General features: G+C 35.2%; 1 protein-coding gene across 3 annotated transcripts in view; it reads right to left on the bottom strand.

The window, feature by feature from the left end:
* COL4A5 (collagen type IV alpha 5 chain) overlaps window positions 1-26,530 on the bottom strand; it is a 273,463-nt gene that overhangs the window by 23,247 nt on the left and 223,686 nt on the right. For 2 of the 3 annotated variants that reach the window (XM_041740857.1, XM_041740858.1), the window contains exons 37-41: window positions 11,492-11,618; window positions 7,034-7,114; window positions 6,320-6,418; window positions 5,890-5,940; window positions 4,315-4,500 (exon numbers count right to left, since the gene is read on the bottom strand). In XM_041740857.1, the coding sequence (XP_041596791.1) occupies window positions 4,315-4,500; window positions 5,890-5,940; window positions 6,320-6,418; window positions 7,034-7,114; window positions 11,492-11,618 (544 nt within the window). Of the gene's footprint in view, window positions 1-2,597; window positions 2,607-4,314; window positions 4,501-5,889; window positions 5,941-6,319; window positions 6,419-7,033; window positions 7,115-11,491; window positions 11,619-26,530 lie in introns of all 3 variants that reach the window. The other variant, XM_041740856.1, reaches the window with a different exon arrangement.

The following is a 26,530-nucleotide window of genomic DNA, read 5'->3' as shown; positions in this document are numbered from 1 at the left end:
AGTTAATAGGGATTGATGAAACTTATAAGGTAACAGAAAACAAGAGAGTAGAGGTAAGGTCCAGTCTGCTATAACTAAGAGTCTCCTAAAATGGCAGAAGCAACTTTGCTTCATCACTTATTATAACTAGAATCAGAAGCCAGATCATAAGCATTGATCCATACAACTGCCATTATCAAAGGATGATATATGTTATTAGTAAAACAGACACTTAACAGAGCACTGGAAAGGCCTAAGTCAGATTCCCAGCTAAAGAGTATGACCTTGAGTAAGCTTCTTAACATCTTTGGGCCTTAGTTTTCTTATATGTGACAAAGATTCTCTCCTTGGATACACTTTAGACAGGCTCCTCTGAGCCTTCTCAACTAGGCCTCATTCTTGGGCCCTGTTTTTGGTAGGCTGAAGTCTAGTTTTAGCAAGAATTGTTTAGCAAGTCACTTTAGGGAGAGTCTTCCCACTGCTGATATCTGATCAAGTCCCTCATCCCCCAACCTAGATGTCTAAGTCTTTGGCCTGACTTTAGCAAGAATTCCATTGGGCCAGTTTAGTAAGAATATACCTGCCCTTGATGTTTCCTGCTAGTAATTTTTCATCCACTAACTCCCTCACTCCGCTGGTTGACTATAAATCCTCATTTACCCTTGAATTCAGAGTTGAGCTCAGTCTCTTTCCCCCATCACAACTGTTTCTCCCCTACTGCAACAGTCTCAAATAAAACCTGTCTTGCCATCTTTAACAAGTGACTGGTGAGTAATATCTCTTTGAAAAGTGTAAAACTTAGGTCTCTTCTAGATCAGATATTCTATGGCTCTATGAAATTATGGGTTTGTGGAAGGACTGAAGTAGGAGTAAGTAACTAGGGAATCCATTCAGATAGAAATAAATGGCTTCCAAAAAAGAATTTTGAGAAATTATGAATTTTAACTCATAAGAGAAAATTTCCTGCCATTCCCAATAGCCAGAACTCAGGAATATACTTTTAAATGAGATTAAGAGGCTTCTGATCTGTGTTGGTTGTATAGATTTTTTTATTCTGTACCTATTCATCCATTTTCATAGCAGGAGAATTTAGAACTTTGTGACAACCCAAAATGTGAAGATGGAATGGTTTAAAAAATTATGAGTTGTGGCAAGTCAAGAATTGCATATTTGTAGGATCTGATAATACATATTATAGTTTTAAAAAGAGTATCTTTTCAAGGATGTGGGGAAAAGGGAACCCTCCTGCACTATTGGTGGGAATGAAAACTGATGCAGCCACTGTGGAAAACAGTATGGAGGTTCCTCAAAAAGTTAAAACTAGAACTACCCTATGATCCAACAGTTTCACCCTATTTACCCAAAGGATACAAAAATACTAATTTAAAGGGATACATGCACCCTGATGTTTAATAGCAGCATTATCTACAATAGCCAGATTATGGAAACAGCCCAAATGTTCATTGACTGATGAGTAAAGAAAATGTAGTATATACATGCAATGGAATATTACTGAGCCATAAAAAGAAAGAAATCTTGTTATTTGCAACAATGTGGATGGAGCTAGAGAGTATTATGGTAAGTGAAATATGTCAGAGAAAGACAAATACCATATGACTTCACTCATATGTGAAATTTAAGAAACAGAACAAATGAGCATAGGGGAAAAAAGACAGAGGCAAACCAAGAAACAGATTCCTTTTTTTTTTTAAAGATTTATTTATTTATTTATTTATTTATTTATTTATTTATTCATTCAGAGAGAGCGAAAGAGAGGCAGAGACACAGGCAGAGAGAGAAGCAGGCTCCATGCATGGAGCCCGATGCGGGACTCGATCCCGGGTCTCCAGGATCACACCCCGGGCTGCAGGCGGCGCTAAACCGCTGCACCACCAGGGCTGCCCAAGAAACAGATTCTTAATTACAGAGAACTGATGGTTACTAGATGGGAGGTGGGAGGGGAGACGGATGAAACAGGTATCAGGGATTAAGGAGTACACTTTTTGTGATGAGCATCGGGTATTGTTTGCAAGTGTTGAATCACTAAATTGTAATTGAAACTAATATTACACTGTATGTTAACTAACTGGAATTTAAATAAAAAGTTAAAAAAAAGAATGCTTTTTTGAAGGATATTTTGATTTCATTTACATTAAGGGATATAAAACAAAAATAAGAAATATACTCAACACTGAAAGTAAAGGTAAAATATTATTCAAATACATTTTTGGGTACTATAAATTTTTGACTACAAATGACAAAGATACATGAATTTTAAAATGTTAAACTAGTTTTCCTAACTAGATAATTTTGGGTTATTCTAATAGACAGAAACATTGGACTCTACAGTTCTTTCAAATTTCAGAGATAGACCAACATGTAAGAATTGAATTGGCATATATGCTCTTAAAATATATTCAAGCACTTGAAAATATTAGGTACATGTATATATATGGAGAGAGAGAATTATATATAAGATGATATATATACACATATATACATATATGTATGCATATATATGTATAACTATATATACACACATACATATAAATATATATAAAAATATAAGGAAAGTTTCAAGGTTCATGCAGTTACTACTTTGGAGTTAAGGAGCTAACCTGTAGGACCTGGATAGGGATCAAAGTTCACCAAGGCCCAATGTCATCATTAACAAAAAGGAAAAATATCAAATTGTTAGCAATACCAAGAAACTAAAAGCATTACACTAATTTCTTTCAAGTTAAACTTTAATTCAATAAAAGAATACTCTGGAAGTTCATATTCATGCACCTTTAGATAAACCAAATTATTACCACCTAGCATCAGCACTAAAATAAAGAGAGCACATGTAATATTTTGAAAAGCAAAAAAACCCACATTTTTATAATAATCATTACCACAAACTCAAAAACAACCAATTCTAAGACAATTGGGTTTCAAACTCCATTTTAATTTGTAGTTTATGAACAAACTGAGAAGTCACAAACTACTCTTCAGGGAGGTGTTCTTCCTACTGTTTAGAAAGAAATTTTTTAAAGCATTTTTGTGACTAATGTCTTTACATTAACACATTAACACATTTCACAAAGATGTTCCACAGTGAGCTCCATTACTAGTAAAGAACAAATAACCAGAGTGCTGATTAAAATATAAAAAATGATAATAGTTTGGTTTATTTTATAATTATTGCATGCACAACCAAGCAAGACATTGGTGTCATTTCTTTACATGCAAGAGTTAATATGGCTGAGGAGGTTTTCACTGGTTTTCTTCAATAGTAAAAAGAGGTAAAATTCTAAATACCCTCTATAAACAGTCAAGTCAGATTAGATAAAATCTGGTTTTGAAAGTGATCCTCTGAACAAAGTATGTGATCCCATTTGATTCATGTTTTCAGAGCATATCTTATTAAAATTAACTCAATTACTTCAGAGTCTATGGTAATTTAAATGGAACCTTTCATTTTTAAAACATTCAAAAAACAAGTCAGAGACTTTCAAAGGTTGAAAGGACAATTTTGTTTCTTTAATCTTAGATTTCTCTTATTATTTTAAATCAGTGAAGGCCAAATTTTAAGTTACTCAAAATATAAAAATTGAATATGAAGTCCCAAAAATCTCTTAATAATCTATCACCAGTGATTGTGCTCAGCAACATTAATCCTGGATGAAAACAAGCATTTCCAAACTTAGCAAAATGAAGTGACATAGCACATACACAAAATGAAAAGTGAACATTGGATGCAAAATTGAGACTACAAGAGCAGTTAACACGAGACAAATGAGGTATAGACATGAAGCTGGTATGAAGAAATCGCTATTCAATTTAATCATGCTGTGATGTTGAAGATAAATTTGATTGCCTAGTTCCTAGAGAAGATAAAATGTTTTTATTGTGCTTGGTGACATTTGCTGATCATGTCATGCTATGACAGAACCATAGCAACACTTTTGGTATGGACCACAAGCATCTATGGGGTGATCACTAAAATGATTTCTGTGATGACATGCTGAGAAGCTCACATTAAAAATGCAGATGGCATTTTGCTGCCAGGTTATCAGTATAGTTTTATGTTTAATAAAAAGACCAATAAATCCACTATTTCCTTTTTTCCTCCAAGTTGGTTTTAGTTCAATTTTAAGTGATGAAAGGCGTTATTGAAAAGAATTATTAGATGCCACAGAAATGGATGGAGCTAGGTATAAACCAAGCTATTTTACTTGTAAGAACTTCTTAGATTATAGACTCTAAAGTCCTAAAAACTGAATAGCCTGCCAGCAAAATGAAATAAATTAATGAATAAATAGACCATTCCCCTACTACCCATGTACATACCTGGTCTTCCAGGAGGACCCTGAGGCCCAGGGTTGCCTTTAGGGCCTTCCAGAGCTGGACCTGGAGAGCCAGGAGGGCCTGGGGGACCCTGGACACCAGGGAAACCCTGAAAGCCTGGTTCTCCTTTTGGACCAGGAAGGCCAGGGTTTCCTGGAATGCCAGGTAATCCTCCATCACCCTTTTGACCTATAAAATATAAAAGCAAAGTGACATTAGGGAACACTTTAAATGATACTGCCTGTATTAGGCTTGCCTGTAAGGCTAAATCTATTCATTCTTGTTAGAACAAGTGATGGGATTCAATAGGATCATTTCTATCTCCCACCAAATCCCTAACCCATCCAAAAAAAACCATTCTTATTAAATATATTCATCTATTATCAGAAATATTTATTAGAGTACATATAGAAATAGAAAAAGAATAACAGCTTGGATCCTGAAAGATACCCTTTGTATTAGGACACAGAGCAATGAACACATGATCAGTGGCTGCAAGAAAATAAAAAATAGAAAAATAGAAAAATTTAAAGTATTGGCATGAACAGGTTAGAGATGGCTGGAGGAAATTCCTTGAATATTTTGAGACAAATGAAGATAGGCATCTTCAGTGTTTGCTGGATATCCCTGAAGACCATTCTGTTTAAGATTTAGAACTCAATCCAGACAAACTATTCTCAACATTTTTTCTATACCACCAATATGGCTGAAAGTGATATAACAGTGGCATATTAAAGTAATAATTTTCACATTAGGATCATTGGAAGGTTATCAATATGCCTGTGGTTTGAAAAAAGCTTCCATAGAATCGCTAACGGTCATTTCAGAACATAAACAGGCATATCTGTACACACATTCAGTCATTCAATTAACTATTTGGTGCTTACAATGAAAGTAAGAACAAGTGAGGGCAAGTTGATGTGTATGAGCACATATCCCCTCAAAATAATGCAAGACGTATCTTTATACGGAGTTTTCCATTTTTATTATTGGTACATATTTCTGCAGTTTCCTCATATTACCTTGGTTTTGTTTCCATGTGGAGAAAAGAGTATTTTTCTGGCTGAAAGACTTTTTAAAAATTTAGTGAAATCTACCCATTTCTACATATTAGCTTTCTTTCCTCAGCAGTTACTTATGAAATTAGTGAAGAGATAGTTTTATGTAAATTTCTTTAAGAATGCATTTTTATATAGCACGACACTTTTTACTGAATTGTTAATTAAGAACTGCTTTAAGGGGTGCCTGGGTGGCTCAGTCGGTTAAGCATCTGACTCTTGATTTCGGCTCAGGTCATGATCTCAGGGTCTTGTAATCAAGCCCAATGTCAGGCTCCATGCTCAGTGGGGAGTCTGCTTCTCTTCCTCTCTTTCCCTCTGCCCCTACCCTCGCTCCCACTCTCTCTCTCTCTAAAATAAATAAATATATCTTTTTTAAAAAAGAACTGCTTTTAGATATAACTTTAGCTTTGAGTTTTCTGGGTTTGCATGTGCATTGTATAACAGTAAATGGTAAATGGAAAAATAAATATACTGGAGCACATTCCCTTTATATTGACTGATCTGCATGTTTTATTACCAGAAAGTCCTGGGAGTCCAGGGGGTCCTGGGATTCCAAAGCCTGGTTGACCTGTCAGAGCATAAACCAAAACTCTCAAATAGATAAAATAAATATATCTTTATACACATATAGATATATAAGTGGAATGTAGATTGCATGGTGAAATAAGGTCATCTAGAGAAGATGAAAACAGCTGGGTAACTTCTTTACATGAAAAACTGGGGAAGAAAGGATATGGAGTTCTTTTATAAGAAGGAGGCAACCTAATTGATCAATATGAAGTAATATTCTCAGTACAAAGTGCAAGAAGGTACTTAGGAAGGGAAAAGTGTATAGTAGCTTAAAGGTTAAGAAAGAAGACATAATTTAATTGTGGTAAAAAAGGGCAAAAGTTAAAAAAGACAAAGAATGAATTAGAAAATTAGGAACAATTAAAAAAATATAGCACCTGGTTCACCCTTCTGTCCAGCTGGTCCAGGAATACCATCTTGACCTGGGTTGCCTTTTTCACCTGGAGGCCCTGGTGGCCCAGGACGCCCTCCACCACCTAAAGCACAGGGCACAGCAGGTTATACCTATCTTTCCAATTCCCTTTCCTTCCAAATTATCCATTCTTTCCATACTAGCTTCAAATAGTTCTATCCAAATGACACAAAGTACTTCTGAGACACCCCTTTAAATCACAAAATCTTGTAAAAAAGCATAAAAAGAACAAAGGCTAATGAGATTAAGGAAGAACCTTATCTTCCTCCACTCAGTATCCAAAATCTTTCAGTTTCTCATTTTATTCTAGCTTTAGAATATCAAGTAGAGTAAGGAATGTGGGTGGAATGGGGTGCATTATAGGCCTCATATATGGGGCCAAGAGCTTTCTAAAAAATACCAGAGCTTCCACTAATTGTAGGATACTTGAAATAACTGTCCCTGGAAAGAGCCCCCAAAATAAGGTTCCAAAGTAGTAATTTTAAGTAATTTTTATTAAGAGTTGTTCACTTTGAAAAAACGAGTTGCTCACTTGTACCTAACAAGTAGTACTAAGTGAATGATCACCATGTTTTCTCATCTTAAAAATGTTCACAGCTCCCAGAAATGATTTGACTTTCCCAAAATGAATATGAGCTGTAGTTTTACAGAAAAACAAACCCTCAGGTTTCATGCTTACCTACAGGACCAGGTTCTCCTGGAAGGCCAGGGTTCCCAGGAGGACCATTAATACCTTTTGGTCCAGGAAGTCCTGGGGTTCCTAGAATTCGAAGAACTCAATTTAATAATAAAAGAAAAACTGTATTGCTTTAAGAGTTACAACTCAAGCTTATAATTTATAGTGCTGACACAGAAACAGTGAAGAATAGAGAAAAAAATCCAAGAAAGATGCTAATATTTGCTGAATATTTTAAAGGATAATTTTAAGTCTTTAAAGTTATTTACCCAAAGGCTGGCATTATTATAGATTCATAATAAAAATAATCACCACAATATTACACTGGAAGAATTGGTAGGATTCCATTGTATGTATATACCAATTTTTTAATACATTCATCTATTGTTGGACATTTGGGTCACTGTTAGGTTTTCAGTGCTATGATTATTCTATTCATGGAAACCTGTTCTACTCCCAGTTTTTAGCTATTATGAATAATGTTGCTAAGGAATATTTCTGCACCAGTATTTTTGTGTACATATGTCTTACTTTATCTTGGATAAATACCTAGATAGGAATGGAACTGATGAGTCAGAAGAGGTGTATGGTGTATATTATTAAAAAAAAAACCTGCCAAACCATTTGACACTCACAACAATGTTTCAGAATTCCAGTTGCTCCAGATTCTTGTACAACATATGGTGATTATCAGTTGTTTTAGTAATAACATTCTGGTAGGAATGTAATGCTACTTCACTGTGGTATTAATTTGCATTTCTCTGATGGCTAATAATATTGATCACCTTTTCATGTGCTTATCCATAAATCATCTTGGCCATCCATATATCATCTTTTGTGAAACATCTGTTCAAAATTTTTCCCATTTAAAAAAGTGGATTGTATATCTTGTTATTATTGAATTGTAGAAGTTGCTTATATATCCCAGATATCAGTCATTTGTCAGATACTTGTTTTGCAAGTATTTTCTCCTAGTCTGCGGCTTCCCTATTCATTTCCTTAATGATGTCTTTTGATGAGAACAGAAGATCTCAGGTTCTTTTAAAGAAAAAAAAAAACAGCATGGAGCAACTGAATATCTGTATGAAAAAAAACGAACCTTGGCCCCTACTTCAAACCATAAAAATATTTTTATTCAAGACAAATCATAAACCTAAATATAAAAGCCTAACATTAAACATTGTAGGAAAATAGAAGAATGTTTCCATAAACTTGAGTAGGCAAAGATTTTGTGAATGGGACACAAAAAGCACTAACTATGAAAGAAAATGAACTAGACTTTATCAAAATTAACTTTTGGAAAAAAAAACAACTTTTGTTCACACAATAATAGCATTAAGAAATGTCATCACACAACAGCACTAGGAATAAAAGGCGAATTTGAGACAGAAAGAACATATTTATAGTACATGTATCTGACAAAGACTCATATCCAGAATATATAAAGAAATGTTTTGAATTAATAAGAAAAAAAGGGCAAACAACTCAATAAATGTGAGCAATAAAACATGGAGCAGGCATTTCAAAAAGATGCTATCCAAATGGCCAGTAAGTATATGAGGGATGCCTGGGTGGCTCAGCGGTTGAGCGTCTGCCTTCAGCTCAGGGCGTGATCCTGGGGTCCTGAAATCAAGTCCCGCATTGGGCTCCCTGTGTGGAGCCTGCTTCTCCCTCTGCCTATGTCTTTGCCTCTCTCTGTGTGTGTGTGTGTGTGTCTCTCATGAATAAATAAAATCTTCTTTAAAAAGTATATGGAAAGGTGTTTAATATTGTCATTCATTTAAAAAAAGTAAGTTAAAATGTTAATGATGCACTTCAATGTACCCACCAGAACACCTAAAATTAAAGATTGACAACACCAAATGAGGTAAGGACATAGGCAACTGGTCATTTCACAATACAAAGTACTGACCACAGTATAATTACAAGCTACTAGGAGCCACTTAAGAACATTTCATACATTGCATGTGAGATTGTAATTTATAAAGCCACTTTCAAAAATTGGCACCATGCACTAAAGTTAGATGTATACCTCTGCTATGATTCAATAATTCTATTACCAAGTTATTGTCTAAGAGAAAGGAGTATGTATGTCCACCAAAAGCATGTCAAAGAATGTTAATACAATCTTTTTTAATAGTCTCAAACTGGAAACAACCCACAAGTCCATCAAAAGGTGAATGGTAATTGATTATTATGTATTTCTTCAATGGAATATTACAATGCAATTATTAAAAAAAAACTATTGACACATGCAGTAAGATAAATGAAGCTTACAGACATGAGTGAAAGAAGCCAGACAGGAGGATATAAAATGTATGATTCCATTTATATGAATTTCAAAAACAGGTGAAATTACTTGATGGTGATAGAAATCATAGTAGTGATTACTTTGGGGGGCAGGTTCACTGTGAAGGGGCATGGTTAAAACTTTATGGGGCAAGGGAACTATTTTATATCTTGATATATGTGGTAAGTACACAGATATATACATGGGCGAAAACTCATCTCCTAGTCTTGTACATTTTACTCTACATCATACTTCAATAAAATGTTAAGGAAAAGATAATCAAAGGCCCACTCTATCCTTGCCACTGTGCAATTCAAAAGACATATGAACAAATTAAATACATCCATAACAGAGGAGGTAGTATAATAATCTAGTTCAGGCTACCTACTTGACTATAGTGCTAAGTCTCTTTGCTTGCATGACTCAGTCCTTGTCATATAAATGAACTAAACAACTGTCCTACCAACAGTCACCGAACTGTGTGCCTGAGCACAACTTTCTAAAAGAATCAGCAGCAGGCTAAGGTTTGGTAGTGTATACTATCACCTACAAAAATAGTAAGGCCTCTTTTTTTAAAAAAATATTTTATTTATTTATTCATAGAGACACACAGAGAGAGAGGCAGAGACACAGGGAGAGGGAGAAGCAGGCTCCATGCAGGGAGCCCGACGTGGGACTCGATCCCAGGTCTCCAGGATCACACCCCGGGCTGCAGGTGGTGCTAAACAGCTGCGCCACTGGGGCTGCCCCCCCCTTTTTTTTCATTAAACTTTTGTTTTAATGGGTCTCAAAATTCTGTGACAGATTTTTGGTCAAGTTGTTTCCATTAAAAAGTACTGATTTTAAAAACTAATAACTTAAAACTGCCACACATGCACAAAAAAAAAAAAAATGGTCCACAAAACATTCTCCTTTCCTTTTGAAGGTTTTACGATGCATTGTTATCATGAACCAGTCTTTTACTATTAAACTTAAATGGCCAATTGACACAAACAGTTCTGAGACTGTTCTTCCATCACTGATTAAGACTGGGGTGGCAGGTATTGGGGATAATATTCATTTAGCCTTCTGAGCTTTCTGGGCAGACTTGGTGACTTTGCCAGCTCCAGCTGCCTTCTTGTCCACTGCTTTGATGACACCCACAGCAACCGTCTGTCTCATGTCACGAACAGCAAAACGGCCCAGAGGAGGATAGTCAGAGAAGATCTCAACACACATAGGTTTGCCAGGAACCATATCAACAATGGCAGCATCCCCAGATTTCAAGAACTTGGGACCATCTTCCAGCTTCTTTCCAGAACAACGATCTGGGACATCTGGGTGGCTCAGTGGTTTAGCGCCTGCCTTTGGCCCAGAGCGTGTTCCTGGAGTCCTGGGATCCAGTCCCACATCGGGCTCCCTGCATGGAGCCTGCTTCTCCCTCTCCCTCTGCCTATGTCTCTGCCTCTCTCTGTGTGTCTCTCATGAATAAGTAAATAAATAAAAATTTAAAAAAAAGAACGACGATATATCTTTTCCTTCAGCTCAGCAAACTTGCAAGCAATGTGAGCTGCGTGACAATCCAGCACAGGTGCATATCCAGCACTGATTTGGCCTGGATGGTTCAGGATAATCACCTGAGCTGTGAAGCCGGCTGCTTCCATTGGTGGGTCATTTTTGCTGTCACCAGCCACGTTGCCATGACGAACATCTTTGACAGATATGTTCTTGACATTGAAGCCCACATTGTCCCCAGGAAGAGCCTCACTCAAAGCTTCATGGTGCATTTCAACAGACTTTACTTCAGTTGTAACATTGGAGCAAAGGTGACCACCATACCAGGCTTAAGAACACCAGTCTCCACTCGACCCACTGGTACAGTACAGTACAATAAGGCCTCTTAATTGACTTGTGGCTAGCAGTTAAAGATTGAAAAATGCTCCACCAAGCAGTTTTTGTGTTCTTTTTCCCCCACAGGTTATTGTCCTGCTGAGCTGGTAATACTGATTTCTCATTTTATACAGAAAGAAATTTGGGCAAATAAAAGTTAAAGAGCTGGATCAAGATTATGTTGCTAGTCAGTATCTGATTGGGAAGTAGAATAGAAGTCTACCAAATAAGAAGTTGCTCTATGGTATGGGTTAGAGTAGACAGGAAGGAAAGAAGGAAGCATTAAAGAAAAAGAATTTTACCGGGGAATCCAGGAAGGCCTGGTTGTCCTTTTGCTCCAGGGGTCCCTGGTAATCCAGGCAAACCAGTATCTCCCATAGAACCTTTGATTCCAGGGTTTCCTGGGTATCCAGGAAGACCAGCTTCACCCTAAAATCATGAATAGAAAGATAAAACTGAGTCTCTATATGACTTTAGATTGTATAACAACATAGCATTATCTTCAGAGCATTTATGTTAGGTCAGTAATTCTGCTAAGTGCTTTACATAATATGCTTTGTTTAATGACTTGTAGAAATTTAACTTGAAAATGCTTTGTTTAATCATCACAACAGCTCTCTGAGTTAGGCTTTATCATCTCTATTTATAAATGAGAAAACTGAATCTTGAAGAATTCAAGTGCCTAATGGCTCTAGTAACTGGCAGAATCAGAATTTGAACCAAGGTCTGTTATACTCCAGAGGTCATGCTATTTCAACAATATGTAGGTGTATTATCTCATTAATCCTTAACAACTTGATAAGAAATGAGTATTGTTATCCCATTTTACAGTGTTGCAACTAATAAGTTGTAGAGTCTGCATTTGGATCCAGATAGTCTGAATTAAACTTGTGATTGTTATTCCTGGTGTGCAACAATGAAATTCACTGCTTATAATAATTATGTCAAACAATAGTTATAGTAGGTTCTACTGCAAAAAGTATATTTAATTTTAACATGAATAAGTTTATCAATTCTTCAGTGAACATCTCAAATCCCATATACTGCATGAAGCATTCCAGGACCAAGAAAGCTTATGCTAAGATGTAGGGTAGGTTCTTATTCTGTCAAGTCAATAATGGTTTCATATATGCATGTCTTGACTCTTTAACTACTTTGAACACTCCTTTGGGGTCAGAGACAATACATAAGTAACATTTTTACTCAGCGAAATTTTGCATTATGTTTCCTTCTAATAGAGCCTTAGAATGCATACCCACTTGCACAATTAAAACAAGTTTTCCTCAATAACAATCAAAACACGCTGTAACTCTGAATCTACTGGTGTCCAACTGCTTTGCTCATGAGGATCATGACTTCTCCAACAGTGTCAGTATTCAACATCATCTAATGAATACCTTCTTTTCTATTTAGTGCTTATGCTTTCTAGGTGAACAAGATCATCTATTTGTGACTCAAATGATTCTGCATTATGGTAAAAGTTTTTTCAGCTAAATCCTTTTCTTCTTCTATCCCATTGGGCTGGGAATATATATATTTTGGTCCAAAACCTTACAAATCAAAGACTTAGCACATTCTTACACACATAATAGGTATAGGATTAAATTTTGGATTGAACTGGTTCCATCTTATATATTTACACAAAAATCTTTGGATAGACTATCATAATTCTTGTTATTTATGAACCAATGCCATTTATATATCAAAATGAAAAACAAGAACAAAATGCCAATAGTCTGCTAATGGCAAACCTGAAAGGCAATAAGCAAGCTTCTGATGATTTATGATAAAGTATGTTAAGTTCTATAAACTGCACCAACCTGAATTTCAACCAGAACTTGGCTCCCCACTACACTTCTTACTACTCTATGGCCCTACTCTAAATTGTAAAAAGAAAGTATTTCACCAGGGCTTCAGAAAAGGACTAATGCTTGCTAGTTTAAATTTCATCTAAGATACAGATGTAGTGAAACACCGGGACACCTGCACCTCAATGTTTATAGCAGCAATGTCCACAATAGCCAAACTGTGGAAGGAGCCACGATGTCCTTTGACAGATGAATGGATAAAGAAGATGTGGTATATATATACAATGGAATATTACTCAGTCATCAGAAAGGACGAATACCCACCAATTGCACTGACGTGAATGGAACTGGAGAGTATTATGCTGAGTATAAGTCAATCGGAGAAGGACAATCATCATATGGTTTCACTCATGCATGGAATATAAGAAATAGTGAAAGGGATTATAAGGGAAAGGAGGGGAACTGAGTGGGAAAAATTAGAGAGGGAGACAAACCATGAGAGACTCCTAACTCTGGGAAACAAACAAAGGGTTGTGGAAGGGGAGGTGGGCAGGGGGTTGGGGTAACTAGGTGATGGGCACAGAGGAAGGCACTTGATAGGATGAGCACTGGGTGTTATACTATATGTTGGCAAATCGAACTTCAATAAAAACAAATAAAAATTCTAAGTTTTTATTATTTATACACTTGCAGAGAGAACAATGAGCTTCTGAAAAGGTAAATAAGAAGAAATAAAAAAAGAAGAGAGTACTCAGTACTTCAACACACTGGCCAGAAATCTTGTAAACCACTCTGAGAAAGGAAAATTCTATTTACAAAGGAAAAGCTTGACATGACTTCAATAGACTTAAGCCACAAATATCTACATTTGTTCAAATGTCAATCTTTGATATAATTCTTTTTTTAGTTATGTAAAATTGACATATACAATTAGTTTCAGGTATACAATACAATTTTATATTTGTATATATTGTGAAATGATCACTACAATAAATCTAGTTAACATCCATCACCACACAGTTACAGAATTTTTAAATTTCGTGATAAAAACTTTTAAAATTTACTCTCTTAGCAACCTTCAATATATGACACAGTATTAACTAAAATCACCACACTGTACATTACATCCTGATGACCTATTTAACTGATGGCTGTACGTCTGTATTTTTAACCCTCTTCACTGATTTCACCCACCCTTCAATGTGTTCCACCCCCATCTCTGGCAACCACAACTTTGTTCTCTGTATCTATTAGCTCATTCTTTAAATTTTTTCTCTATTTATTTATTTTTAGATTCCATATATAAGTTAGAACAAATGATATTTGTCTTTCCCTAACTTATTTCACTTAGCATAATGCCGTCAAGGTCCATCCATGTTGTCAGAATGGTAAGATTTCATTCTTTTGTATGGCTCAATAATTATATATATATATATAATATACACACACATATATATATATAAATCTCACATTTTAAAAAAGATTTTATTTATTTATTCATTAGTGACACAGAGAGAAGGCAGAGACACAGGCAGAGGGAGAAGCAGGCTCCATGCAGAGAGCCCAATGTGGGACTCAATCCCAGAACTCATATCCATTCATATACCATGAACACATGGGTCACTCCCACATCTTAGCTATTGCGAAAATACTAAAATGTATATGGGGACATGTATATCTTTTCAAGTTAGTTTTTTCATTTTCTTTAGATAAATATTCAGGAGTAGAATTGATGGATCATACGATATTTCTATTTTTATTTTTTAAGGACTCTCCATGCTATTTTTCATAATGGCTGTATTAATTTACATTCTCACCAACAGTGCACAAGGGTTCCCATTTCTCACCATCTTTGCCAACACTTGCTAAAACTTGTCTTTTTGATAATAGCCATTTTAAGAGGTGTGAAGTGATATCTCATTGTGGTTTGATTTGCATTTCCCCGATGATTAGTGATGTAAAGTGCCTTTTCATATATCTGTTGGCCATTAATATGCATTCTTTGGAAAATGTCTATTTATTTTCGCTGCCCATTTTTAATTGGATTCTTTGTTTCACTTTTAAAAAAGATTTTATTTATTTATTCATGAGAGACACACAGAGAGAGGCAGAGACACAGGCAGAGGGAGAAGCAGGCTCCACACAGGGAACCCGATGCAGGACTCAATCCCAGGTCTCCAGGATCACGCCCTGAGCCACAGACAGACACTCAACCGCTGAGCCACCCGGGTGTCCCTTTTGCTTCACTTTTAATATTGATTGTATAAGTTCTTTGCATATTTTGGATATTAACTCCTTATTGGTATATGATTTGCAAATATTTTCTCCCATTCAGTAGGTTGTCTTTTCACTTGATAACTTCTTTGGTTGTACAGATTAGTTTGATGTAGTTCCACTTGTTTATTATGCTTTTGTTGCCTTTGTTTCTGGAGATACATCCAGAAAAACATTGCCAAGATCAATGTCAAGGAGCTTACTACCTGTTTTCTTCTGGGATTTTTATGGTTTTAGGTCTTACATTTAAATCTTCTATCCAAAAACAAAACAAAACAAAACAAAACAAAACAAAAATAAATCTTCTATCCAATTTGAGTTAATTTTTGTGCATAAAATAGTAGTCTAGTTTCATTCTTTTGCCTGTGTCTGTAACTTTTCCCAACAGCATTTATTAAAGTGACTATCTTTCCCCATTGTATAGTCTTGCTTCCTTTGTCATAAATTGACTATATTTGTGTGAGTTTATTTCTGGGCTCTCTATTCTATTACATTGATCTCTGTTTGTTTTAATGCCAATATTATATTATGTTGATTACTATAGTTGGCTGTGTAATATAGTTTGAAATTGGGGAGTAAGATACTTCCACCCTTGTTCCTCTTTCTCAAGATTGCTTTTGGCTATTCAGAATCTTTTGTGGTTCCATAAAAATCTTAGAGTTGTTTGTTATGTTTCTTTGAAAAATACCATTGGGATTTTGATGAGGATTGCAATGAATCAGTATATTGCTCTGGGTAATATGGACATTTTAACAATATTAATTCTTCCAATCCATGAGCATAGAGTATCTTCACTCTTTTTGTGTCTTCTTCAATCTCTTTCATCAATGTCATAGTTTTCATAGTATAAGTCTTTCATCTCCTCAGTTAAATTTATTCCTAAGTATTTTATTTATTTTGATGTAATTGTAAATGTGAGTGTTTCCTCAATTTCTCTTTCCGATAGTTCGTTGTTAGTATATAGAAGTGCAACACATTTCTAAATGTTGATTATGTACCCAATGACTTTCCTGAATTTTTTTATTCACTCTAACAGTTTTTGGTGGAGTCTTTAGGGCTTTTTACAAATATAAGTATAAATTATAAATATAGATACATATATACACATATATTTGTCTGAAAATAGTGAGTTTTTACTCTTCTTTTGCAGTTTGAATGCCTTTTATTTCTTTTTCTTGCCTAATTGCTCTGGCTAGCATTTCCAATGCTATGTTGAATAAAAGTGGAAAAAGTGGCCATCCTTGTTTTGTTTCTAATCTCAGAGGGAAAATCTTTCAACTTTTCACCATTGTGTATGATATTAGCTGTGGGCTTCTCATATATGTCCTTTATGTTGTGATACATTCCTTCTATACCCACTTTGTTGAGATTTTTATCATAAATGGATGAATTATGTCAAATAAATTTTTTTGCATCTATTGAAATTATCATATGATTTTTATCCTTTATATTGGTAATGGACAATATATCATATTGATTGAGTTATAGATGTAAACCCTCTGTGCATCTCTGGAATAAATTTCACTTGATTGTGATATATAATCCTTTTAATTGTTATATTGTTTAATTTGGCTTGCTAATATTTTGTTGAGTATTTTTCATGTATGTTCATCAGGGAAACTGGCCTGTAATTTTCTTTTTTTGTGTGGCATCTTGACTGGTTAGGTATCACTGCAATGCTGGGTCAATAAGGTGAGTTCAACATGTACTCTCTTCTTAAATTTTCTGGAAAAGTTTGAGAAGCACACATATTCAGTCTTTAAATGTTTGGTAGAATTCACCAATGAAGTTGTCTAGTTCTGGACTTTCATTTATTGGGAGGTTTTTTTGATTACTGATTCAATCTGTTTACTAGTAACTGGTCTTTTCAGATGTTCTATTCCTTCATAATCCAATCTTGGAAGAGTGTATGTTTCTAGGAATTTATTCATTGCTTCTAGGCTCTCCAATTTGTTGGCATATAATTATTTATAGTAGCCTTTCATTATTGTTGTATTCTGTGGTGTCAGTTTTAAATACTTCTCTTTCATTTCTGATTTAATTTAATTTTTAATTTGAGCCCTCTCTTGATAAGTCTACCTAAAAGTCCGTCAATTTTACTTATCTTTTCAAAGAACCAGCTCTTAGTTTCACTGATATTTTCTATGCTTTTTTAGTCTCTATTTTATTTATTTCTACATTGACATTTTTTATTTCCTTCCTTCTACTAACTTTGGAGTTCATTTGTTTTTCTTCTTCTTGTTCCTTTAGTTGTAAATTTAGTTTGAGACTTTTCTTGTTCTTTGAGGAAGGCCTATATCATTACAAAGTTCCCTTTTAGAACAGCCTTTGCTTCATACCATAGATTTTGGCAAATTGTATTTCAATTTTCATTCTTCTCAAGCTAATTTTTACTTTCTCCTTTGATTTCTTCATTGGCCCACTGATTGTTCAGTAGCATGTTGTTTAATCTCCCATATTTGTGTTTTGTTTTGTTTTTAGTTTCTCCTTGTAGTTGATTTTTAGTTTCATGCCACTGTGGTCAGAAAAAGATGCTTGATATGATTTTAATCTTCTTAAACTTACTGAGACTTGGTTTGTGGCCATGTGAACTATCCCGGAGAATGTTCTATGTGGATTTGAGAAGACTGTATTCCACTGCTTTTGGATGGAAAGTTCTGTATACATTAAGTTCATCTAGTCTAATGTGTCATTTAAGGTAGATGTTTCTTTATTGATTTTCTGTCTGGATGATCTATCCATTGATGTAAGTGGGATATTAAAATCCCCTACCATTATTGTATTGCTGTCAATTTCTCCCTTTAGGTTTGTTAATATTTGCTTTATTTATTTAGGTGATTCTATGTTGGGTGCATTAATATTTACAAATGTTATCCTCTTGTTAGATCGATCCCTTTATCACTATGTAACACCCCTGTCTTTTATTTTTTTAAAGATTTTATTTATTTATTCTTAGACACAGAGAGAGAGGCAGAGACACAGGGAGAGGGAGAAGCAGGTTCCATGCAGGGAGCCCGATGTGGGACTTGATCCCGGGTCTCCAGGATCACACCCCAGGCTGCAGGCGGCGCCAAACTGCTGAGCCACCGGGGCTGCCCAAACCCCTGTCTTTTAATACTGTCTTTATCTTGGGCAGCCCAGGTGGCTCGGTGGTTTAGCGCCACCTTCAGCCCAGGGTGTGATCCTGGTGACCCTCCCTGCATGGAGCCTGCTTCTCCCTCTGCCTCTGTCTGTGCCTCTCTCTCTCTCCCTCTCTCTCTCTCTCTGTGTCTCTCATGAATAAATTTTTTTAAAATACTGTATCTTAAAGACTATTTTGCGTGACACAAGTATTGCTACCTCAGCTTTCTTTTGGTTTTCATTTGTGTGGAATATCTTTTCCCAGCCCTTTACTTTCAGTCTGTGTGTGTCCTTATACCTGAAATGAGTTTTTTTTAGGTAGCCCACAGCCTATAACAAGCCTATAACTTGTCTTTCTAAAAAACTAGTCAGTCATGCAATGTCTTTTGACTGAAGAATTTAGTCCATTTACACTTAAAAAGTAATTATTGATAGGTATGTACCTATTGTCCTTTTGTTAATTGTTTTCTGGCTGTCTTGTGGTTCCTGTCTGTTCTTTCTTCTTTTCTTGCTCTCTTATGTTGTGGTTTGATAACTTTCTTTAGTGTTACTATATTCTTTTTTACTATCTTTTGTGTCTATACTATAGGTTTTTGCTTTGTGGCTACCAAGAGGCTCGCAGATAACAGTCTAGATATATTAAAATGTATTTTAAGTTGATAGCAACTGACCTTTGAACACATTAGAAAATTCTACATTTTTTGCTCCCCTCTCATTTTATATTTTTTATGTCACATTTTACATCTCATTTTGTCCATCCCTTAACTGATAATTGTAGTTTGAGTTACTTTTAGTTCTATTGTCTTTTAACTTTCACACTAGATTTATAAATGATTAATCCACTACCTTTACTATATATTTACTTTTACCTTTAAGATTTAAACACTCATGTTTCTTTGTCACTAACTAATGCACTTTCTTTTCAGCTTAAAGAAGTCCCTTTATAATGTTTCCTGTTAGGCCAGTTTGGTGGTAATGAGCTCTTTTAGCTTTTGATTGTCTGTAAAAGTCTTTCTCCATCAACCCTGAATGATAACCTTGCTGGGGAGGGTATTCTTGCTTAGAAGTTTCTTTCTTTCAGAATTTTGAATATATTGCCCCACTGTGTCTGGCCTACAAAATTTCTGCTGAAAAATCTGCTTACAGTTTCATTAGAGTTCCCTTGTACAAAACAATGGGTTTTTATCTTGCTGCTTTTAAGAGCCTATCTTTGGACAGTTTACTTATATCATGTCTTAGTGTTGATCTTTTTGGGTTCATCTTACTTGGACCCTTATGGCCTTTCTTGATCTGAATGCTTCCTTTTTAGATTAGGGAGGTTTTCAGCCATTATTTCTTTAAATATGTTTCCTTCTCCTTTATCTCTCTCTTCTTCTGGGACCCACTATAATTAAAGTATTATTGAGATTTATGTTATCTCATAGGTCCCTTAAGCTATCTTTATTTTTAAATTTTTCCTTTTTGATTTTCTGTTTGGGTGAGTTCCACTCTTGTCTTCTAGATCACTTTCTTCTGCTTCATGTAGCCTCCTTTTCAACCTTTCCTGTTTATTTTTCCACTCAGTTATTGTATTCTTCAGCAAAACAGCTACTTCCCCCAGTCTTGAAGGAGTAGCCTTGTGTAAAAGATATAACTTATCCATAAACCTAAGACCTAGCTCCTTGTCTCTCAAACCTTTGTAATTATTTAAGCAGCCTAATTTGTTCTTCTTAGTCTCAGCTGTGAAGGTGTGCCAAGACCTGTCAGTGTTCTAAAGAGAGGAATCTCAGTCAGCACCTACTTTCAGGCTGATTGGAAGACACATCCTTAGGCAGCAGTTTAAAAGTATGCAAATTACAATGGAATATTACTCAGCAATTAGAAACGACAAATACCCACCATTTGCTTCAACGTGGATGGAACTGGAGGGTATTATGCTGAGTGAAATAAGTCAATCGGAGAAGGACAAATAGTGTATGTTCTCATTCATTTGGGGAATATAAATAATAGTGAAAGGGAATATAAAGGAAGGGAAAAGAAATGTTGGGAAATATCAGGAAGGGAGACAGAACATAAAGACTCCTAACTCTGGGAAACGAACTAGGGGTGGTGGAAGGGGAGGAGGGCGGGAGGTGGAGGGGAATGGGTGACGGGCACTGAGGCGGACACTTGACGGGATGAGCACTGGGTGTTTTTCTGTAAGTTGGTAAATTGAACACCAATAAAAATTAATTAAAAAATTAAAAAAATAAAAGTATGCAAATTAATATAAACTCCTGTGGTACCACAAAAGCAAACCCTACTGGCCTGTAGACTAAGTGGATCTGGGGGTGTTGCAAAAATTGGGGGTTCAAAAAATGTATCAGGTCCTTTTTGGGAGGTACCAGCAGGCTGTATCAAGGCTGAGGAGGAATACAACGATGGCCTCCTCCAGCCTGCATTCCCTGAGAGTACCCATGTAGCCTCTACATGTAATGCCAAACTTTAAGTCTACCCCTCAGACTGAAGCTCCAAGACAAAAAACAGGCCTTTTTTGCAGACTGGGGATTTGTTTCAGTCCATTGTCTGCATAGTGCTCTGGGGGTTGGTAGCATGCCAAGAACTGTGTCTCTGATTGTTACAATCTTGTGGTATTTAGGAATATGAGTCCTCTGGCCACCAGAGCCAGATGGTTACATAGTGACCCCAGTAAGGACTACGTGCACCTGCTGGCTTTTGCAGGGACCACTGGAGAGCACAGAACTGGTATATTCCTCTTCTACATGGCTGCAGGAAAATCTAGGGCTGGTGCTTGCCTGCCATCTTTAGTGGGGCAATGGGAGAGTGCAGGGCTGGTCACACTTGCCAGCACTATCAAGGGAGAGGGAGAGTACAAAAGTCATGCCTGTCAGCACTTCCAAACTTAAAGAGAATTCTAAAATACTCCTGCCCCTCTGGTAGATGCTTTAATATTAGCAAATGAATCTCTTTCACATATAATGCTGGCACTTTTCAAATTGCTGCTTTTGCACTGTTTTCTGAGGTGGATGAGTTTTCTGAGGTGGATGAGTCTGCATGGAAACCCTTCAAGAAATGTATCTCAGTTCTTCACAGTCCCTTGGATGTAAGCCCCTTTGGTTTTCAAACCTAGATGTTTTGGAGTTTTGTCTTTCTGTTGCAAGTCTCAGAGGTTAGGGTGCTTGATATGGGGCATGAACCTCTAACTCCTCAGTGAGAAGGTCCAGATTCGTAAGATCCCTTCTGATTGTAAGTCCCCATAGCAGGGGTGGGATTTTGAATGAGACTATCTCTGCCTCTGCTACTTGTTGATGTGGCCCTTTTACTACCTGCTGTGAAGGAAGCTGTTCAGTTAGTTTTCCGGTGTTTTTCAGAGGGAATTAATTGCTCCCTATGTAGCTACAGATTTGCTGTGTCTACAGAAAGAGGTATGTTCAGGATCTTCCTAAGCTATAATCTTGGACTGCCCCACCACTATTCTTAACAACTCACTAATTATAGAATTTTTTCTTATGCTTGACATCCCCCAATCATAGTATTATGTCTCCTGAATCTTTAATTCTACTCTCTTTTTAATATAGGAAGTCTCACTTTGCACAATCATATGGAACTATAATAATTAAGATGCAAACTAAACCACGTAAAAGGGATCTTAATAATAAATGAGAAAAGTATGATTGTTCCATGACGTTTAAGAGTTTTTCCCACAACTTTAAAATCTCTCTTCATGTAGGTTATATATGTATAGAGAAAAGTCATATATTGCTAAGTCTGCTTTCACTAACTTCCTTGTCTGCATCTCTAGTCTCTCAATGGTAGCAATATCAACATTCCTATGGCTCGCTATTTTCTCTGTAATCCTATTTGTATTAGATTTTAATGTGATTTCCGGTGTTATCACTTCCCATTTTTGCTGCACTTTTATCTCTATTGGTTACTTTTCTCTTTTAAGTACCCATATTTTTAAAATTTCATAGTGGTTTATCAGTGAGAGACAGATGCAATACAACCACATGCTTTGCTATTAGGGCATTAAGGGAATAATAAATTCACAGTGACTAATCACTGACAGAATTTGAAAGAAGTGAAATAACCATTCACTGATCATGATATTCAACTGTTATTTATATATTGATTTGTGAATTGAAGAGCTAATATGTCATGGTAACTTTAGTTTGAACTATGTTGTGGACTAATGTTATATAACTAAGTTGTGGTAACAAATTTGTGCATATCAGAACTGTGCAAAGTAAGGACTGCCTGTGCCTAGTAGAACTGAACTATAAAATCTTCTTTTTTCAATGTGTCACCATTATATGACAAAACAATACCATCTGAAAGAAACAACAGACTACTTCAAATACATGACTTCTTTGTTTTATTAGCTTTGGAAATATCTAAGTTCAGTGTAGAATTTGTTTACTGAAATACACTTGAAGGCTGCACAGAGAAAGAAACTAAGTCAGCTTCTTGCTTGAAGAGTTGAATATACTGTGAATATTTGCTAATCAAAACGTGTTTTTTTCTGTAGACCTTCATTATAAATTCAGATACGACCTATGGTAATTTAGTTCCATTATATAAATGTTAACATTTGTTCAGTCCAGAAAAAATATATATGAAAAAATTTAGAAAAATTTAAATGGAATTTCAAATCAGTGAGTAAAGGATGGAATCTCTAACAAATGGGGTTGGGTTACCTGGATATTTATTTTAAAAACATTAAGATATTCCCTCACCTCACATAATATAGAGAAAAAGCCAATGGATTAAATATGTAAATATACGGAACAAAATCATGAAAGTACTGGAAGAAAATATGCGTCTATTTTTATAATATTAGGATATAGAAATTTTTATAACAATCAGAAAATTATGCTCCTGATCTTTCCCACCAAATCTGCTTCCCCAAATCTCTCTTATCTCAGTATGTAGCAACTCTATTTTCCCACTTGCTCAGAATAAAAACTTAAGAGTCATCCATGATATCTTTCCTTTCATAGTCCATGATATCTCTCCTCTAATATTCCATAAGCAAATTTTTCTGGCTTGACCTGGAAAATATATTCAGATTCTGAATGTTTCTTATCACTTCCACTGCTACTACCCTGAACCACACCAAAAAGATCTCTGGTCTGTATTATTTAAATAGTATCATAAGTGGTCTCACTCTTTTCATCCTTATTCCTTTATGATCTACTTCCAAAATAAGAACTATGATATATATATTTTTATTTTTGATTATTAAAAATTTTTAAAGATATTATTTATTTATTCATGAGAGACACATAGAGAGGCAGAGACATAGGCAGAGGGAGAAGCAGGCTCCATGCAGGAAGCTGGATGTGGGACTTGATCTGGGGATTCCAGGATCATGCCCTAAGCCAAAGGCAGACACTCAACAGCTGAGCGACCCAGGCATCCTGAGCTATGATATATTTTTAAATTTCAGTACAATCATGTTACTCCATCCAGTCACTCCCCATTTCACTCAGGTATAAAATCCTTAACTATGATCTACAAGGCTCTAGATAATTTATCTTCCGTTACCAATCTGATCTCATCTTTTTCTTGGTTTCACCTCACTCACTCTGTTTAATCCACACTAGCCACCTTCATGTTCTTCAGACATGTCTTTATGCTCTTATCTCAGAGTGTTTGAATGACTCATTCCCTCAATGCATGTGAGATCAACTGTTATCAGAACAGCTTTCACTTATTACTTTATTTCAAAATATAGCAATTCTCAGCAATTCCTATCCCCAAGCCTCACTTAACTTTTGCCATACCTTCTAACACACCATAAATGTATTTATTTTGTTTATTGACTAGATGCAAGATCCACACAAGCAATGAGTTTGTTTCATTCATTTTCTATCTCCAGCACTTAAAACAGTACCTGGCATCACACGCTCATTAGGTATGTTTTAAATGAATGAATAAATAACATTTGCCTCATTAGGTATGTTTTAAAGGAATGAATAAATAACATTTGCCTGTGTAAAAATTTTATACTTTACATGATAAATGCACAGTAAACAGGGTTCTACGACAAACAAATGACTGGGAGAAAATATTTGCAAGATATATAAATAGGCAATGGATGCATCTTTGTGAAGTACTTCCATAAATCAATAGGAAATACACAACCAAATCCTCTCCTGAAAATGAGGCAAGGGTGTGAATAGATAATTTGTAGAGGAGATATAAGCATAAGAAATCTCATTCATAATCAGGAAAATTCAAAATTAAACAATGATACTCTACTTTTCACCCACTAGACTGACAAAATTAAAATGACTAATAATACCCAACATTTGTAAAAAGAAAAAAATAGAAAATTTCTTACACTGATCAATATAGTATAAAATAGTAGAGATATTTAAGAGAAAATTTTGTGATCATCAATATTAAAAAGGCATATAATATGATGGGTTCCAGCAACTCTACTCAGAATTGATTCTATGGCAATATTTACCAAGTAATCTTAAGATATATATGTAAGATATGGGTAAGAATCTTCAGAGCAACATATATTTGTAATCATGAAAATATAGAAACAACTCAGTGTTCATAATTGGTTAAACTATTTATGGTTAACCCATATACAAAATACTATATAATTATGAAAATGAATGAGACATTTATTTATGGGCTGATAAAGAAAATTTGCTAAGACTTACTAAGTTATGATAGCTAGGTCCAGACCAGATATATAGTATGATTTTATGTATGTAAATAAAAACAAAAGATACCTATATTTGGAAGTTGCAGCATCATTTCATGAATCAGGAACTGAGGAAAAATGCTTCCAATTATAGTTGTAAGATGCACCTCAATATGAGAGTTTTTTTTTTAATTTTTTATTTATTTATGATAGTCACAGAGAGAGAGAGAGAGAGAGGCAGAGACACAGGCGGAGGGAGAAGCAGGCTCCATGCACCAGGAGCCTGACGTGGGATTCGATCCCGGGTCTCCAGGATCGCGCCCTGGGCCAAAGGCAGGCGCCAAACCGCTGCGCCACCCAGGGATCCCCAATATGAGAGATTTTGAATGTAAAAAATTAAGTCTTAAAATTGATGAAATATCTATCATATATTCATGTTTATATACACAAAATGTCTTTTGTGGATGACTACTAAAAATGGTTATCTTGGGGAAGAAATATGAATTTAAGGTATGTAAATATGTGGAAAAAAGAATTCTCATTTTACATTGTTTCATAATGGTTGTTTTTTAAAATCAAGTTTCTTGGTTACTATTAATATAAAAACTTTGAAAGACAAGAATCTAAATGTATTTATCTTTTGACCCGGATATTTAACGTTTAAGAATCTATACAGTATAAATAATTAAACATGTGTCTAGATATGTGTCTAAGAATATTCATTATGATATTTGCAACAACACAATGTCATGCAACTATTAAAAATAATGTACAGTGACAAAGAAAATTGTCTAAGATATATTTAAAAAGAAAGATTTAAAGATATGTGATAAAGCAAATACAGAATAGTGTGTATTCTATGATTCTACACATATACAATATATGTAGAAAACCCCAAATTTTGTATATGTACATAAAAATATGTAAGGCAAAGGATTCAAATTTACACACCATTATCAGTGGATCTCTATAGAGAAGGGAATGGAATAAAGAAGATATGTTATGAAGGAGATTTTCACTTTTACCCTTGATATGTCTATATTATCATTTTTTTAATGTAGCCATGTTATTACTGGTAAGATTTCAATAGAACAGAAAATATTCAACATCATGTCAATAGACTTTACACTGTTAATTTGAAGTTAATAAAGCAGAAATTTCTCTTGATTATCTCTTACAATAAGTTGATTGACTACACAAACAAAAGTTTTTTGTATATTATTAAAAAGAAATTACCTTTAAAACATTATTCAAATTTCACATGAGTGAAATCGTTGAACAAGAAAAAAGAGACAAAGCAAGAACAGACTCAATGATAGTGAACATCCTGATGATTACTAGAGGGAAGGTGGGTGGAGGGATGGGTTAAATAGATTATGGGTATTAAGGGGTGCACTGGCTGTGAATACTGAGTATGGTATAAAAGTGTTGAATCACTATATTGTACACCTGAAACTAATATAACCTTGTATGTTAATTATACTAGAATTAAAATT

This window comes from Vulpes lagopus, chromosome X (genome assembly GCF_018345385.1).
Source record: "Vulpes lagopus strain Blue_001 chromosome X, ASM1834538v1, whole genome shotgun sequence".
NCBI classification, from domain to species: Eukaryota; Metazoa; Chordata; class Mammalia; order Carnivora; family Canidae; genus Vulpes; species Vulpes lagopus.
Note: the sequence above shows the minus strand (reverse complement) of the source record. Positions and strands in the feature narration are given on the sequence as shown.